General features: G+C 38.3%; 1 protein-coding gene across 14 annotated transcripts in view; it reads right to left on the reverse strand.

Annotated features, from left to right (window-relative positions):
- The window catches only part of SCAPER (S-phase cyclin A associated protein in the ER), a 492396-nt gene that overhangs the window by 140609 nt on the left and 333343 nt on the right, over positions 1-18444 (reverse strand). For all 14 annotated transcript variants that reach the window (XM_023552952.2, XM_023552948.2, XM_023552950.2 and 11 more), the window contains one exon: positions 107-230. In XM_023552952.2, coding sequence (XP_023408720.1) covers positions 107-230 — 124 coding nt within the window. The remainder of the gene's footprint in view (positions 1-106; positions 231-18444) is intronic.

Here is an 18444-nt window from a genome sequence, read left to right on the forward strand (position 1 = left end):
TCTTTTCATCTGGAGAGTAAATAAACTGAATTCCTTTAGCTTTTCTCTGCAGGGAATATGTCTCAAACCTTAACTGCTTCTAACTCAAAGCAATAATATTACATACCGTCAACTGGTGTATCAGGAGGTCCATTAAGAAGGTAATCTTGTTACTAAACAGAACATCGGTGCAGTTTTCTGAACAGTTATTGCAGGTGAGGTTGTAAACATTGATTGCATTGCAGAGAGACCTAACAGAAGGAGAAAAACACCATTTATAAAACCTGAGCAGCTCTTCTCCAAACATTTTAAAATATATAAAATGAATGGTATAAAAGCAACAGGCATGGGATGGAAGTCACTCCAAAAAACCAGGCCAAAAACTATTAGGTGCAAGGCCCATCAGCTAGATAAAAAAGCTTGTATTTTTCATTCAAAACACAATGTTCATGAGTACCTCTTATTTATCTTGAATAGTTGTGGCAGCACACAATGGAAACATACCTGCCAGTCAATCTGATAACTTCTTCATAATCTCAGATTTCATATTATTACCCAGGAACTTTGGGATCTAGATTCTTCGAATGATATCCGAAAAAAAGGGTCTGCCAAAGCTCCTATTGCCAGATCTCCTGGCCCAGGATAAGAGCAGATGATAGAAGAAGGAAGTGACAATGAGGAGAAACTGTAGGTTTTGCCTGGGAGACAATATCTGCAAAATTCTGGGGAACGAACCCCAGGCCTGCCTGGAGGCTGTGTGGACGCAGACCCGGAGCACCTGAGCAGATGAGGACATCTTTCCTAGAGGGCACAAATTGGCCTCTGTAGGCCCCAAAAAAACCAAAAAACCAAACCCAGTGCCGTCGAGTTGATTCCGACTCATAGCGACTCTATAGGACAGGGTAGAACTGCCCCATAGAGTTTCCAAGGAGTGCCTGGCGGATTCGAACTGCCGACCCTTTGGTTAGCAGCCGTAGCACTTAACCACTACACCACCAGGGTTTCCCTTTGTAGGCCCAGACAGTCTAAATCAAACTGATCAGGGATGTGCTTTTTTCTAAGGGACAATATGCCATTGTCCAAAGAAAGTTTTGGAGCAACAAGCTAAATGGGCACTGTCCTGGGTACTTTGAAGACCACCACTAAAACCTGCGTTGCCTGAGTGAGCAATGTTGACTCTGGCCTGTCTGACTAAATCTCTTGCTTAGACACTGTGTACAGATGTTTTGATTCAATCCCTTACAACCAAGCCCGTAGAAATGGTGCTTCTGAAAGTGTGATCATCGGACCAGCAGCATCAGTATCACCTGGGAACGTAGGAGAAATGCACATTCTTGGGCTATACCCCAGACCTACTGAATTAGAAACTCTGGGGGTGGGGCCTAGCAATCTGGTTGAAAAATTGCTGCAGGTAATTCTGATGCACATTCAAGTCTAAGAACCACGCCTCTAGGATGCCACTGAATCGATTTCAACTCATAGAGAGCCTACAGGACAGAGCAGGATCGTCCCATAAGGTTTCCTAGGCTGTAATTATAGAAGCAGACTGCAACATCCTCGTCCCACAGAGTGGCTGGTGGATTCGAACCACTGACCTTTTGGTTAACAGCTGAGTGCTTAACCACTATGCCACCAAGGCTTCTTCTCCTTTGGGACAAGGGTTCTATACTGTGACTGAGCATTAAAATTGCCTATAAATAAAACCCAAACCAAATCCGTTGCCTTCGAGTGATTCTAACTCATAGTGACCCTCACGTGAGCATAAGAATCACCTGTCCGTCTTTAAAAATGCAGTGCAACCTGTGTCAGCCAGAACTCCACAGGACTGCCTTGTTCTTCCAGGTCTTGAAAGTCTTCCGCCCTTGACAGGATGCAGTCTTAGCACTTTTCTATTCCCCCTTTTAGTTGAAAATATTTTGAGTTTTCCCTCTCTGACAGGTTTCTGCCTGACACAGGTTCCTGCTTGCACAGGTTTTACTGTGTATGCTTGCCTGAGGTCCTCTCCTATCAATGCCAGTTGGGGGAAAGGGTTGGCTTGTAGACATCTGCATGTTTCTAATGCATTGGGGCGATTCTGATGTGCAGCCGGAGAGCCACATGTCTAAGAACCACTGCGTGGGCGTTCATTCATTCAATAAGTATCTAAGTGCCTGTCATGCTTCAGACACTGCACTGGCTGAACAAGACAGACAGGCTCTCTGCCCTCACGGAGCAGATGCTCTAGTGGGAGAGAGATGGTGACAAGAGTTTCTGCCGTAATCATCTACTTGTCTGTTATTGTTGTACCCTACTTCATATATAATTGATACATTTCTAAAAACTAGGCACAGTGGAGTACATTCATTAGGAGTATAGACACTGAAATAATACACACCTAGGTTAGAACTTGAGCTCTGCCATTTAGGATTTTAGCAAGCTAATAATTTAACATCTTAGCATCCATTTTCTCACATATAAAACTGAGATAATAATACCTAAGCTTTACATGGTTGTCACAAGAATTAAATGAGATAATAGATGTAAAGTACTTAGGACAGTGTCTGGCACATGGTTAAGTATTTAATAAATGGTAACCATTACTAGGGTTATTAATCTTACTATTCTTGCTATGCATAAGGTATAAGTGAAATGTTAATAAAGTGAATCAAAGTGTGCCATGGAAGCTATTACTTCCAGGATAATAAAGCACAGTGGTTCCCAACTTTTTCCATGTTATTCTGGCATAAATGATGAAATAAGTTTAAGCTGGAGGAAGCCAGAAGAGGCTTAGCTGTCCCAGTCTCACCAATCTCCCTAAGGACTGAACAGAAAAACTTTGGTCTACATGTTAACACCAGCAAATCCTTCAAAAATGCAAATGAGCATTATTTCATTTATTTGATTACACGTCTAGAATTTTGAAAAGAGTGCTTTTCTTTTTTAATTTTAAAAACATGCATTTTTATGATTATAAAAAGAATTTTAGAAATAATTGTAATAAATTTGGAGAGATGGAAAAACAAATCACCAACTTCATATGGAAAGGGACGAGGCCCTGGATAAGTAAAGCATTACTAAAGAAGAACAAAGTGGGAGGCCTTACACTATCTGATTTTAGAATCTATTATACTGCCACAGAAGTCAAAACAGGCTGGTATCGGTACAACAACAGATACATAGACCAATGGAACAGAATTGAGAATCCAGATGTAAATTCATCCACCTATGAGCAGCTGATATTTGACAAAGGGGAAAAGACAGTCTCTTTAACAAATGGTGCTGGCATAACTGGATATCCATCTGCAAAAAAATGAAACAAGACCCATACCTCATACCATGCACAAAAACTAACTCAAAATGGATCAAAGACCTAAATATAAAATCTAAAATGATAAATATCCATGAAAGAAAAAATAAGGACAATGCTGGGAGTTCTAATACATGTCATGAACAGAATATAAAACATAACTAACAATACACAAACACCAGAAGAGAAACTAGTTAGCTGGGAGCTCCTAAAAATCAAACACTTAAATGCTAATCAAAAGTCTTCACCAAAGAGTAAAAAGGCAACCTACAGACTGGGAAAAAATTTTTGGCTATGACAAATCTGATCAGGGTCTAATATTCTAAAATCTACAAGATACTGCAAAACCTCAACAACAAAAAGACAAATAACTAAAAAATGGGCTAAGGATATGAACAAGCCCTTCACCAAAGAAGGCATTCAGGAGAAATACAAATCAAAACTACAATGAGATACCATCCCACCCCAACAAGGCTGGCATTAGTCCAAAAAACACAAAATAATAAATGTTAGAGAGGTTGTGCAGAGACTGAAACACTTACACACTGCTGGTGGGAATGTAAAATGGAACAACCACTTTGGAAATTGAATCGGCGCTTCCTTAGAAAGCTAGAAATAGGAGAACCATACGATCCAGCAATCCCACTCCTTGGAATGTATCTTACAGAAATAAGAACTGTCACACAAATAGAGACACGCACACCCATGTTCACTGCAGCACTATTCACAGTAACAAAAAGATGAGAAATCTGGGGTGGAAAGGGGGAGTGTGTTGTCACATTACAGGTGCCCATAACGGATGAATGGATAAACAAATTATGGTATAATCACACAATGGAATATTACACAAGAATAAAGAACAATGATGAATCCTCAAAACATCTCGCAACATGGATGAATCTGGAAGGCATTATGCTGAGTGAAACTAGTGAGTCGCTAAAGAACTGTATGAGATCACTATTATAAGAACTCAAGAAAAGGTTTAAACACAGAAAGGAACATTCCTTGATGGTTACGAGGGTGGAGAGGGAGAGGGAAGGGAATTCACTAACTAGATAGTGGACAAGAATTATCTTAGCTGAAGGGAAGGACAACACACAATACAGGGGAAGTCAGCACAACTGGACTAAACCAAAAGCTAAGAAGTCTCCTGAATACAACCAAACACTTCAAGGGACAGAGGAGCAGGGGCGGGGGCCTGGGGACCATGGTTTCAGGGGACATCTAGGTCAACTGGCATAACAAAGTTTATTAAGAAGATGTTCTGCAACCCATTTTGGTGACTGGCATTTGAGGTCTTCAAAGCTAGCGAGCAGCCATCTAAGACACTTCAATTGGCCCCAACCCACCTGGGGCAAAGGAGAATGAAGAACACCAAAGCCATAAGGAAAATAGGAGCCGATGAGACAGAAAGGGCCACATAAACCAGAGACTCCACAGTCTGAGACCAGAAGAACTAGATGGTGCCTGGCTACCATCAATGACGGCCCTGACAGGGTACACAACAGAGAGTTGCTGACAGACCAGGAGAAAAGTGGGGTGCAGAACTCAAATTCACATAAAAAGACCAGACTTGATGGTCTGACTGAGACTAGAGGAACCCCGGAAGACATGGCCCCTGGACTCTCTATTAACCCAGAACTAAAATCATTCCTGAAGCCAAGGACTATAAAACATAAAATAATACCTGTGAAGAGTGTGCTTCTTAGTTCAAGTAGATTAAAAAAAAAAACAAGACTAAATGGGCAGCTCCTGTCTGGAGGTGAGATGAGAAGGCAGAAAGGGACAGAAGCTGGTTGAATGGACATGGGAAATCTGGAGTGGAAAGGTGGAGTGTGTTGTCACATTATAGGAATAGCAACTAGGGTCACAAAACAGTATGTGTATAAATTTTTGTATGAGAAACTAACTTGAGCTGTAAACTTTCACCTAAAGCACAATGAAAAAAAAAATTGTAATAAATTTGGAAAAGAGAAGCACCAAGAAGTAGTAAAAAACTATCAAGGGATAATTTGGTATTTATACTTCCAGTCATTTTTCTATTCTTAAAATACACATGTATTTTTAATAATTACATAAACATTTCCCCATGACATTTAATATTCTTCTGAAACACTGATCTGCAATCTTTTAAAAAAGGCAGCAGAACACTTTCATTAAACAAAATTTTATTCAGAAGCTGCAACCATGAAAAAATAGAACAGATAAAGTCAGAGTTGGTCTGGCTGAAGCAGAAGTGAGGGAACCAGGGCCCTACAATACTCCTTCCCTTCAAAGCCGTGAAGGGTTCCTAAGAGGGTGAGTATCTCTGGAATACAGTGAAACTACCAAGCAATTAAAATTTAACTTGGTGACTTTTGGAATAGGTGATGATGACCATAGTACCACATGCAAAACAAAACGGTGCAGTGAAAGCATCTCCCCTTTACTCATGTCTACCAGTTGCTCAATCCCCTACCTTAGAAGCCATGATGGTTACTGGTTTACCCTCCTTCCAGAGACAGACTACGCATATACAAGCATTTTTTTCCCCCTACACAAATATCTCATATAAGATTTAGAGGCTGAAAGTGAGTCAAGGCCCTCTGCCTTTGGCTTTTGCTCTTGCTGCTATCAAGCAAGGCTTGGAAATGTGAAGCTTTGCTGCAGCAGCATTCCAGTGTTCGTTTTCGAGCTTCCTGAGTGTGACAAAGCTGTGGAGTAAGCTGTGTTACTTGATTTGCTTTCCTAATCTCTGCACTGCAGCTTCAAGTGATTTCCTGGGTGAAAGAGAGCTGGGTGTGTGTGGCATTAACTTATTTCCTTCCCAACTCTGTGTTTGCCTCAGAGGGAGCAGCGCCCCCAGTGGATCTGTTTGGTGGTGTTTTTTGAGTCAATCAGGAGAGATCTACAGCCTGCTCCTTCACCTACGCCAACAATTTTGTAAGGATCTGATGTCTTATTCTACATTCCTTTTGAACTTAGAATACTAAGACTGATAAATACCACATGATTTTTAAAGACTGAATAGTGTCTCATCCTATGGATATAAACATTTATTTCAAACAATCCCTTATGTACTGTTGCTTCTAATTTTCAATGTTATAAATAATGCTGTTGGAAACTGGCAGGGTTCTTAGTTGCAAACTACAGGAAAAAGTTCTGAATGATTTAAACAGAACGGGAATTAACTGAAAGGTGATTGGGTTTATCATATAATAGGGAAAACCTGGGAGTAAAAGTGACATGGCCAGGACCACTAATCAAATCATACAACAGACCTGGTCTGCTGAAAAAAAAAAAAAAAAAAAAAACACTGGGTGCCATATGCCATGGCTTGAACTCTGATATGGTGACTCTGGACATTAGATGTAGCTGACATCAACTGTCACCAGAATTGCTTGGGATACTCCTACTTTATTTCATTAGTTTTAGAGCCAAAGTCTGGAATGAGCATGTTGGATTGTAAAACCTACATCACACGCCTGCATCCTAGACACAATGAGGCCTGGGAAAGCAAATACATGGCAGTCTGAGGTTCTGTAGTGAGTGGGCCACCTTATGTGCTGGTGCACTGCCCAAACATAGGATGGTGACTCAGATACTGGGCAACTCAACAGCCCAGTCCATGTTCACTACAGCTGTGCTGAACAAATCATTTGTACAACTGCCTGCTTCCTTAGGATACATTTCCAATAACGATAATTTGGGTCAAAGGATCTGAACATTTTTAAGGCTTCTGAGGCAGTGTCAAATTCAAATTGTCCTCCATAAAAAAATTTTTTTAAACCAATTATTCTCACAGAAAGAGCTTCTTCATGATTTTACCAACACTAGATAATCTCATTTTAAAAATCTTTATCAATTTGACAGCTGAAAATGGTATTTTTAAAGGTTGTGTTTCTTTTATAACTAGTGTTATTAAAGATCTTTTCTTGTGTTTATTGGTCATGTGTATTAATATTTTCTTGAATTATCACTGTTTCTTTTATCCATTTTTCTACTGGGGTGTTTGTCTTATTGATTCATAAGGTTCCTTACCAATAACAAGAATGTTAATCCTTTGATCACCACATGTTGCAAATAACTTTTCCTGCTTGTTACTTATCTAAACTTTTTAAAAGTGGTTTTTGTCATAAAGAAGTTATTCATTTTTAAAAAAAATTTTTATTGTGCTTTAAGTGAAAGTTTACAAATCAAGTCAGTCTCTCACATAAAAACTTATATACACTTTGCTACATACTCCCAATTACCCTCCCCCTAATGAGACAACCCACTCTCTCCCTCCACTCTCTCTTTTCATGACCATTTCGTCAGCTTCTAACCCCCTCCACCCTCTCATCTCCCCTCCAGGCAGGAGATGCCAACCAAGTCCCAAGTGTCCACCTCATCCGAGAAGCTCACTCCTCACCAGCCTCCCTCTCCAACCCACTGTCCAGTCCAATCCATGTCTGAAGAGTTGGCTTCGGGAATGGTTCCTGTCCTGGGCCAACAGAAGGTCTGGGGGCCATGACCACCGGGTTCCTTCCAGTCTCAGTCAGACCATTAAGTCTGGTCTTTTTATGAGAATTTGGGGTGTGCATCCCACTGCTCTCCTGCTCCCTCAGGGGTTCTCTGTTGTGTTCCCTGTCAGGACAGTCATTGGTTGTAGCCGGGCACCATCGAGTTCAAGAAGTTCTTCATTTTTACGTGGTAAAACCTGTCACTTCTCCTTTAAGGCGTCTGGGTTTTATGTCAGACTCAGAAGGGCCTTCCCACTTTAAGATTATAAAAATATTCCTTTAAATATACTTCTGGTACTTTAATAGATTTATATGGTACATTTAAACCCGCAATGTAAAATTAATTTTGGAATAAGGCGTAAAGTAGGTATTTAGATTTTTTTTTCCAAAGTAAAGTTGTCACATAAATGTATAGTATGCAAGCATGTAGCATATACTAGGAAAGTATAAACGTGCCTTTTTGTTGTCTTTATAAAAAATTTTTATTGGAAGTTTTCGTTTCATCTTTTTCTTAACGATTTATAAGGATTCTCACAGATTATAAATATAACAAAGGGTTAACACATGTCGTAAACATTTTTCTAGTTTACCTTCTACCTTTCATTTTGTTTATGTTATTTTTAGGGTATTAACTTTTTTATTGTAGTAAAAATATATACCATCTGCCAATCCAGCATTTTTACATGTAAAACTGACTATGCTCAGCATGTTGTGCAACCATCACCACCTGTTTACAAATTTCCCAATACCATTAACAGAAACTCAGCACCTAAATAACGGCTCCCTCTTCACCCCTCACCCCCCCCAACTACTGCCCCTTGTTATTAGGTGCCATCCAGTCAGTTCTGACTTATAGTGACCCTATGTAGAACAGAACGAAACACGGCCCGATCCTGTGCCATCCTCACAATTGTGACTATGTGTGAGCCCACTGTTGCAGCTACTGTGTCACTTCATCTCACTGAGGGTCTTCTTTTTCACTGATCTTCTACTTTACAAGCATGAGGTCCTTCTGCAGGGACTGGTCCCTTCTGATATGATGTCCAAAGTACCTAAGACAAAGCCTCATCACACTCCTTTCTAAGGGGCATTCTGGCTGTACTTCTTCCAAGGTAGATTTGTTCATTCTTCTGGCAGTCCATGGTATATTCAATATTCTTCACTAGCACCATAATTCAAAGGTGTCAATTCTTCTTTGGTTTTCCTTATTTATTGTCCAGCTTTTGCATGTATATGAGGCAACTGAAGATACCATGGCTTGGATCAGGCATACCTTAGTCCTCAAAGTGACATCTTTGCATTTTAAAACTTTGAAGAGGTCTTCTGCAACACACCTGCCCAATGCAATACATTGTTGGACTTCTTGACTGCTGCTTCCATGGGTGTCGACTCTTGCCCCTAGTAACCACTAATAAACTTTGGTCTCTACATATTTGCCCATTCTAGATTTTCATATTGAGATCATACAATATGTATCTTTTTTACAACTGATTTACTTCACCTAGCATAATATATTCGAAGTTCATCCATGTGTTAGGACTTCATTTCTCTTTATGGCTGAGTATTGGGTATTTTTGATGTACTGAAGTGAAACACACTTTTATGTAGCCCAGCAATTTTTTCTTTGGTTTTTGTTTTTCCATTCTTTCCTTTTATGGCTAAAAAGTTCTTTCTCCCTATAAGATGAGGTGTGTGTGATAATTTTATAGTTTTACATTTCACTATCAATTAATTTAGAATTGATTTTAGTGTATGGCATGAGGTGGGTGCCTAAATTCATTTTCCCCTCAAAGAGGCTATTCAATAATCCATCCTTTTGCCACAGATTCAAAATGCTCCCTTTACCCTAACTACACACACGGTGTTTTCCCTGATTTTATAGTCTGTTTAACTGACAATTCTCTCTAGCTTTGGGCCAATATCACATTGTTTTATTCACTGTAACTTCATAATACGTTTTAATAAATAAAATTGTAGATTCCTAAAAGTTTTTTTTTTTTTTTAAATAATATGGAGGGACTGTATTTAGGATGTTTGGAATCTTACAGCTTCTTTAATTGTAGCCTATTTGTCCTCCTGTCTTGGTTTACTATTCTGATCTATATTTTCTATGGTTTTGATTTTTAATTTCTATTTTTTCATTTTATTCAATATAATCCCTCCAACTTGTCTTAAAACCTTTTGTGGACTATCATGAGCTATAAATAAATATGCAGATTAAAAAAAGCAAATACATGGAATGGGATTTTGTTCTAATGCACTCTATGTTCTCCATGAAAGAAGACTCGTTTACTGTTAAAGTGTGGAATGTGCATCTATTAATCTTATGCTCACAAAACTTTCCCAAGAAACTTTCACAAAGAAACTACCTTCTGATGAAAGGAAAAAAAAAAGGGCGGGGGGGTGGCAAAAAGTCTCAGGGTCAGGAAAAGCCTGTCCACTCAGTAAAACTTGTTTGAAAGACAACCCCTATTTGAAGAGCACCTGTCTTAGAAAGTTCGCTTTTTTGAACCCAGCCTGGGTGGTCCGCCCAAGCAGCTTTCCCTGTAATTTAAAACTCAAATGACTAGAAGCACTTTTTAACATCAAACAGAAAGGCCTATATTTAAAAGTATCTTCTGAGGAGACACTGAAATCTCGCTGTCCGTTCTGTCAAAAGTACGCTGTGGTTTGGTTTGAGATAAAGGCTTTCTGCCCCAAATGATCACAAGTCCACAAGTGCATCGTGTGTCATTAAGTCTGCTCACTGAAAATGTTCCCTTTGAAAAATGGAGGGCAGAAAAAGCATCAGAAAACCGGGTCTCTTGGCAATAAGTACGAAATTACAGTTACATACAAAAAGGACAGTATTAGAATACACGTGTTCCACACACCTATGAAATCGTTAAATAGAAAAGCCCCAGGTGGCTGCAGCCTGGGAGGGCTTGATAATATAACTCAAAGTACACAGTTTATATCCTTATGCACTTTGCAGTAGTTAAGGCTTTTCAGAAAACAATATTCATCAAAATCTATTGTCTTGTATCAGTATCGAGCCATTTAAAAACAGCTGCCATAGGCAATCTCACAAAATATGCATAGGAAAAAGTGAATGGCCTTACATTCCTGCAGAGCAAAAATCTGTGCCAAGTAGGGACAAGTACTGGAGTTACAGCAATACAGCTGCAAAGAGAAACTCGGAAATTTCATCGATGACTGTTTGGGCTCTCATATAAGAAAGGGATTGGCCTGATGTGGATAAAAGTAGAAAAGGGACAGATCCTCACAAAACACAGGGGATGGTTAGCAATTGATGTAGAATTAGTTTGACGAAAGATTACCTAGACTGAACCAGAACATCAGGCCTGCAGTACTGAATATTAAAACCAGAGCCCCAAAGTATAATTTAACAAATGCTTTTGGACTGCATTAAGCACTTAATAAATATATATATGTATATAAATATATACATGCATCCAGTCATTCTCAAAATTATGCTTTAGTTGTCTTTACAAAGCTACAAACTAAAATAACTTCTTTAGATATTAAAAAGAATGATCTAAAACTAGGGAGATCCAACTGCTGTTGGAATTCTAATGCCATAAATGGACCCGTCAAGTGAGTGGTCCCCTCAGAGAATGTGGCCCACCTGAAAGCTGCATGTATCAATTCTAGAGGCTGCATGTGAAAATTCTAGGGGCTGAGACCTGTTGCATCAAACCACTCAAATCTCTTCTGTTACATAACCAGACTAAATTACTCCTTGGGCAAGGTCCTTGCCTGATTCATCCGTTTTGGAGCCCTCACAGTGTGCAGCACGAAGTTAAACTCATGGTAGGTGGTTAATGAAGGAACAAACGTGCTCGTTTCAAGCAGAATATACCAGAGTGTGCTACTGTGGAATAGCTTAATATATTAATTATCCATATTCTCTACTATTCTACCTAACACTCATTTGAACTGGATCGTAAAGATTTATTCTCAACCAATCTAGGCTTATCCTCAGTACGAAAGAAATGTGTTATTTTTCATAGCTATTAGGAATAAATTTCTGACCCAGCAAAAAAAAACTGTATTCAAAAGTGTTGAAGTGAATTCATAACGAAAGAAAATTATTTTAGAAATTGAAAATTAAATTGTGACTGAACTGCTTTATAAATTATGCTGGGAAACAAGATTAATACTCATAAAAGCTATTATATGAAGCCTTTCATTGTTAGCAGTTTTGGGAGAAGCATAATTTAACTTGCTGATTCTATGTAAGACCTGAATTATAATGGTATTATGTAATGGTTCATTCAATCATTGTTTTGGGCATCTACTTATGTCCAGGTCCTATGCTGGGTGTGGTAGGCAACAAAGAAAAATATCAGCTATTAGTCTTGACCTCAAGAGTCATACAGATTTTTTTTAAACCTTTTTTTTTTAATTATAAAGAAAAACACAGATACAGAAAACCATATAAAACAAATGTATGCTTAGTGAATTTATCATAAGAAAAACACCCTTGCAGCCACCACTCAGATCCAGAGCTTTGCTAGCAAGAAGCCCCCCTACCCATTTTTTCTCATTCCAATTATAGTCCCCTCCCCCAAAAGTAACCACTATTCCAATGTTTATAGTGATTACTTCCCTGCATTTCATTATGGTTTTATCATCCAAATGTGTGTTCCTAGCACTATAGTTTAGTCTTATCTACTTTTTAAGATGTCTTTTATTTTTTTTTAATATGACTTGATACATCTTTTAGGTGTTTTTAATCTAAATAGCCCTCCATCCCTCTCTTTTCCTTACAATTTTGCTGACTACATACTCCTGGTGAAGTTCAACATATTCCTCTGTCCTCAGTATTTCCACTGGTAGCTGGATCCAGCAGGTTGATGCGACTCAGGTTTGACCCCTTTTGGCAAGACTATGGACATGGAGCTCTTTAATCAGGAGCCACATGACGGCTGTCACTCATTTTTAATGTTAGCAGTGGACGACCATAAATGTCCAGATTCATTAACTCACTGAGACTTGCAAAGCTGTAATATTCCATCATTTTGTTTTTATTTATAAAATAAATTTACAAGAAGATACTTCTTATCTGTTTGGTTGCCTAATGGCAGAGTTTCATATACATGTTTGATTCTTTCCTTTTATTTACTCAGTTTTCAACATAATTGGCTCCCTGGCATGCTCAGAAAGTGACCAATTAGTTTTCTTTTAAATACCAGTGAAAACTCACAGATCTAAACATATTTAATGGGTTTTAATTTACTGCATTCTTATCCATATTAAAACTCAATTTGCCCCATCTTGGGGCCTTGAACTGAGTCCTTTGATTGGACTGTAATAGTTTTTCATGACTTCCACCTACCTGGGATGACAAGAGATTGAAGACTTATCATCTACATTTTGTGCCCTGGACCTGGAATCAGTCAGTAATCCAAAAGGCACTGGCTTATTACAATGGGAAATAATACTTCAAAACCATAATCTAGCCCTAGGAACTCTCAGTGCTACTGGGGCGGTCATGGTTTCCAGGGCTTTGGAATGAACAGAGTTAGGACACACATACACATACACAGAGACAGAATACCTTTTGAGTTCATACTGAGATTTCAGATTCAAATTCAGGACAGAGTAGTCCCTCCTCCCCTCACTACTCTCTTCTATATAACCTCTCTCTCCCTTCTTTCACACTGCACATGCTGGTTCTCAAGGGTACAGAAGATGACAGAATTGTTATTGCTAGCTGCCATCAAGTTGGTTCAGGAATCCATGCACAGTGGAATGAAATGCTGCCCGGTCCTGTGCCATCCCCATGATTGGCTGTGAATCAGACATAGCCCTGTTGTGATCTATAAGGTTTTTATTGGCTGATTTTTGGAAATAGGCCACCTGGCCTTTCTTTCTAGTCCATCTTAGTCTGGAAGCTCTGTTGAAACCTGTTCAACATCATAGTAACATGCAAACCTCCAGTGATAGATGGGTGGTGGCTGCACATAAGGTGGCTAGAATAGGCACAATTACTCATCTGTTTTATGCTATAACACACAACAGTTTCAGAATAACAATGTTAATAGTATCATCTATAATGATTACTAAAAACAGCTAGAAATTTTTTGGCATATGCTATACTCATTTCGCACTCTTAATTTTTTATAACTGTACTATCCACATTGTCAGAACATACAGTCATTTCATGCTATATCCTATCTCTTTTAATCCTCTTTAGTTTCAGTGCTATAAATAGTTATATACTTAGTGCTCACTACGCATCTTTATGTCAATGTGTCTGTAGTCACTTGCTTGTCTGAAACTTGTTCTCTAGTAGATTCCTTAGGAAGAGCTTGTGGGGATAATATTCCAAGTTCTTGCATGTTGACAGCAGTGTGTCTGCATCTTTCATAAGGAAAGGTCAGTTTTGTTGGATATGAAGTCCTTGGCACACATCTTCTCTTTTAGAGTGTACTGAAAATGTTTCTCCATTTTCTTCTGGAATAAAGCATTGAAATTAAAAAGTTCAACGATAAATTAATTTTCTTTCCCTTGTAAGTGATGTGCTCTTTCAATATGGTATTTTTTATTGAGGTACAATTTATACACAGCTAACATTCACCCTTTTTAGTGTACAGTTTGAAGGGTTTTGACAAATGCATTTCGTCATGAAACCACCATCATGGTGAAGATACAGAACAGTTCCATCACCCCTCAAAGATCCAACGTGTGGTGCTTTTCAAGTCAACCCCTCTTCCAATCCCTGGCAATCATATATCTATTTTCTGTTCCTAAAGTTTTGCCTTTTTCAGAAAGTCATATAGATAGAATCATGCCATATGTGGCCTTTTGAGCCTGGCTTCTTTTGCCGAGCATATGCATTTGAGAACTACCCATGTTGCTGCATGCACCAGTAGTCTGCTGTTTTTTACTGCTGGGTAGTATTTCATTGTGTGGATGTACCATAGCTTGTTTATTCATTCATCAGTTGAATGACACTTGGACTGTTTCTAGTTTTTGGCAATGATGAATAAAGCTGCTGTTTTTTTTTAAACATTCATTTACAAGTTTTTGTGAGAATGTATGTTTTTAATTTCTCTGGGTAACTACCTAGGAATAAAATTTCTGGGTTATACAATAAGTGTTCGTTTAACTTTATGAGAAACTGCCAAACTGTTTTCCAAATTAGCTGTAACCATTCTGCTTTCCCACCAGCAGTGTATGAGAGTTCCAGCTGCTCTGTATGGGCACCAACACTTGGTGTTGTCAGGCCGGTTTCCTTTTTAAAGCCATTCTAACAGGTGTGAAGAAATATTGTGGTTTTAATCTGCATTTCCCAATGATGTTGAGCATCTCTTCATGTGTTTACCTGTCACTTATAGATATTCTTTGGTGAAGCGTCCATTAAAGTCTTTTGCACATTTGTTTATTAACTGTCTGTTTTCTTCAGTGGTATAACCCTAGCACCTAAAACACTTTTGGTTCACTTTTCTTTGTTATGTTTTTGCTAGGTGCTGCTAAGTTGGTTTTGACTCATAGCAGCCTCATGTACAACAGAATGAAACACTGCCCAGTCCTTTGCCATCCTCAACATCGCTGTTATGCTTCAGCCCATTGTTACAGCCACTGTGTCAATCCATTTCGTTGAGGGTTTTCTACTTTTTCACTGACCCTCTACCAAGTATGGTGTCTTTCTCTAGGGACCAGTCCCTCCTGATAACTTGTTCAAACTATGTGAGACAAAGTCTCCCCATCCTTGCTTCTATTGAGCATGCTGGCTGTACTTCTTCCAAGACAGATTTGTTTGTTCTTCTGGCAGTCCATGGTGTATACAACATTCTTCACCAACTCTATACTTCGAAGGCATCAATTCTTCTGTCTTCCTTATTCAGTGTCCAGCTTTCACATGTATGTGAAGTAACTGAAAACACCAACTCTTGGTTCACAGTAAAACCCAAACCAAACCTGTTGCTGCTGAGTCAATTTTGACTCATAGCCATCTTACAGGACAGAGCAGAACTGCCCTATAGAGTTTCCAAGGAGCAAGTGGTAGATTCGAACTGCTGACTTTTTGGTTTGCAGCTGAGCTCTTAACCACTGCGCCACCAGGGCTCCTTGGTTCATAGTAGGAACTCAGAAATATACACTGACAGAATGAATGGATATAATGCTTTCCTCCTCAAAAGAGCTAAAGAAGTCACATTACCCAGCTTAGAATGCATGTGGAAAGTCCATGACTTTTAAAATTTAAAAACAAGCAAAAACAGCTCTCATTTACAAACACAGATTATAGCATCAGCTCTACCTCCTACTTCATCTCTGTGGAAAGTAAAATGACTCTAGTGTATATTATTGAAACAATGCGCTTCAAATGATAAAACGATATGGACTGCTTATAGGCTGTTAAAAAAATAAAGGTATCTGGTTATGCTTATAATGTTACTGACTGTGGCAAGGGAGACATATTCCAATGAGGTCTCATTTTAATAATGTTCCTTGGTCTGTTGTACCAGACAGATTTTATTTATTCATTTTTCAAATAGATTTTAGATGTATAGTGCTGATAATAAAATATATTGAATAAAAGTAGAGAAAAATAATATTTGACATGAAAAATGTATTTGTAAGAAGTCGTGGTCTTGTATACATAGAAAATATTTTTAATGTTATTATTTTGATAAACAAATCTTGGTTAATAAGAGAATACCTTGTCAGCAAGTAACTTGGGGACAGAAGAGCAATGCAGAAAATTTAAAGAAGACATTATTCAGTTTTGCCATTTTTGTGATGACAGAGAAGGTGGAATTTTTTGCTTTTTGCAATGGACAATGTGATACTTGGATAAGAGTGTGCGTTGTGGATGAAGCGGGAAATACAACAGGCCTGTGGATGTAAGAGCATCGTAAGCACGGCCCCGCCTTTTTGTTTCTCCTGATGGCATGGCAACGACTAGGGTAAACCCACATGGCCTTCCCTGTCCCCACTCTGCTCCATCCTTTCTGATGCTAGGAACATTTTGAGGGGGCAGAGAGAGTGGGGAGACCCAACATCCTGGAATGGCAAATCTTAGCTCAAGACAGGGTCATCAAGGGATGCTAGTAATGCTGGCTGGCCAACTAATCCTCACTGGGAGAATATAAATTACATGCACCCTACACTTCAGTTTGGATCAAAACTCGATGTAATCATTACAAGCGATGATTACATTGCATATCATATTCTGCAATGCAACATTTTAATACTACCAAGACGAATTTTAACATTAAACTCTTTTGATAATTATAATGATGCTTCCAAGCAAGGCATAAAACAATCTTCAACTACATGTGTTAATTTCAAAAGTTATTGTTTAGTTGGTAAATTTGCTTCAAACTAAATAGGCAACTTAATTATTCCATAGGGACGTATTCTAATTTTAGATGGGGAACCATATATATTTTAAGCACCAACCTAATTAGATGTTCTGCATTTCCTCAAATTAACCTCCCGCTGAGAAAGTGTTATGTTTCAAAGATTATAATAATACATTTAAAAATGTAGGGTGAGTACCAAATTAATACAATGAATTAATTTGAAGCTTTAGTGCTAAAGCATTACTGTTACTACTAACATAAATTTGTTAATAACAAGACAGTTATGAATAGCAAGCCTTTAGGTATGTTCTTAAATAGGATCTGGTTATGTAATTTTAAATTCACAATTACACTCATTGGCTCTGGAGGAGACCCCAGGTGGTTTGCAGTGTTAAATAGCAGATTAAAGTTGACACAGCTAATTTCTTTACTTTAATCTTATTAGTGGTACAACAGCTGTCAACTGTAACTATCTCTGTAAAGGCTCTGAGACATAAACAAAATGCCTCAATATGTCAAATGGAAAAGGCTACTTATCAATCACTACGACTAATTAGCTTGCAAGACAATTTTTTACTTTTACTGTCTTGGAGAAAGTTACTTTTAGCAAACCTTGATCTAAAAATAGATATTCAGACTTACACTAAAATAATTCTGCCTAGAAATAAGCAGTTGTCTATTAACAATGTATTGTGTTCTAAATGTTATCCCATTTTATTAATGTCTGCTGAGGACCTATGATGTAGCAGACACATGAGGTGGTCCATGATTTCAACTCCTTGATGTCTACATCTGTTACTGATGGGATGCTATACCCTACAGTAAATTCTATGATAAATTTACTCCACTTTTGCCACCTTGTTTTGGGTCTTGAAAAGAGTGTTTAAGGTAAGAACACCGAAACACTGTTAGATCTTTCCAGAATGTTTAATTACAAGTGTTTTTTGGCCTGCCTTTCCAAATTTCTGTTAGATCAGGTCCTCTTGCTCATATTTGGTCTCTAGCCTTCTAGGTGGTAAAAATGACTCCATGGATCATTTCCTGTAGGCACACCAATAAACTACTACAAAAAGCCCTAAACTGAAAACCAAGAAACAACCAAATACCTCCTCCACCAAAAGGTAAAAACTAAAATAAGAAAAAACTGAGCAACTCACCAGAATGAAAGTAATTTTTATAAGATATTAAGATATTTTATTTATATTAAAATAATGAAAGTTAAATGTTCACATACTAGAAAGTATAGCCACCATTACTCTTAAATACCAGACTTGTAAGTGACGCAAATGAGGACCCCCACAGACTCAAACTCTGGACTAAATAGCACTTTTTGCTTACATCTTAAATAATTTAATTTTGTTTTATTGTGTAGTATAGAATA

Source organism: Loxodonta africana, chromosome 13, assembly GCF_030014295.1.
Source record: "Loxodonta africana isolate mLoxAfr1 chromosome 13, mLoxAfr1.hap2, whole genome shotgun sequence".
NCBI lineage: Eukaryota > Metazoa > Chordata > Mammalia > Proboscidea > Elephantidae > Loxodonta > Loxodonta africana.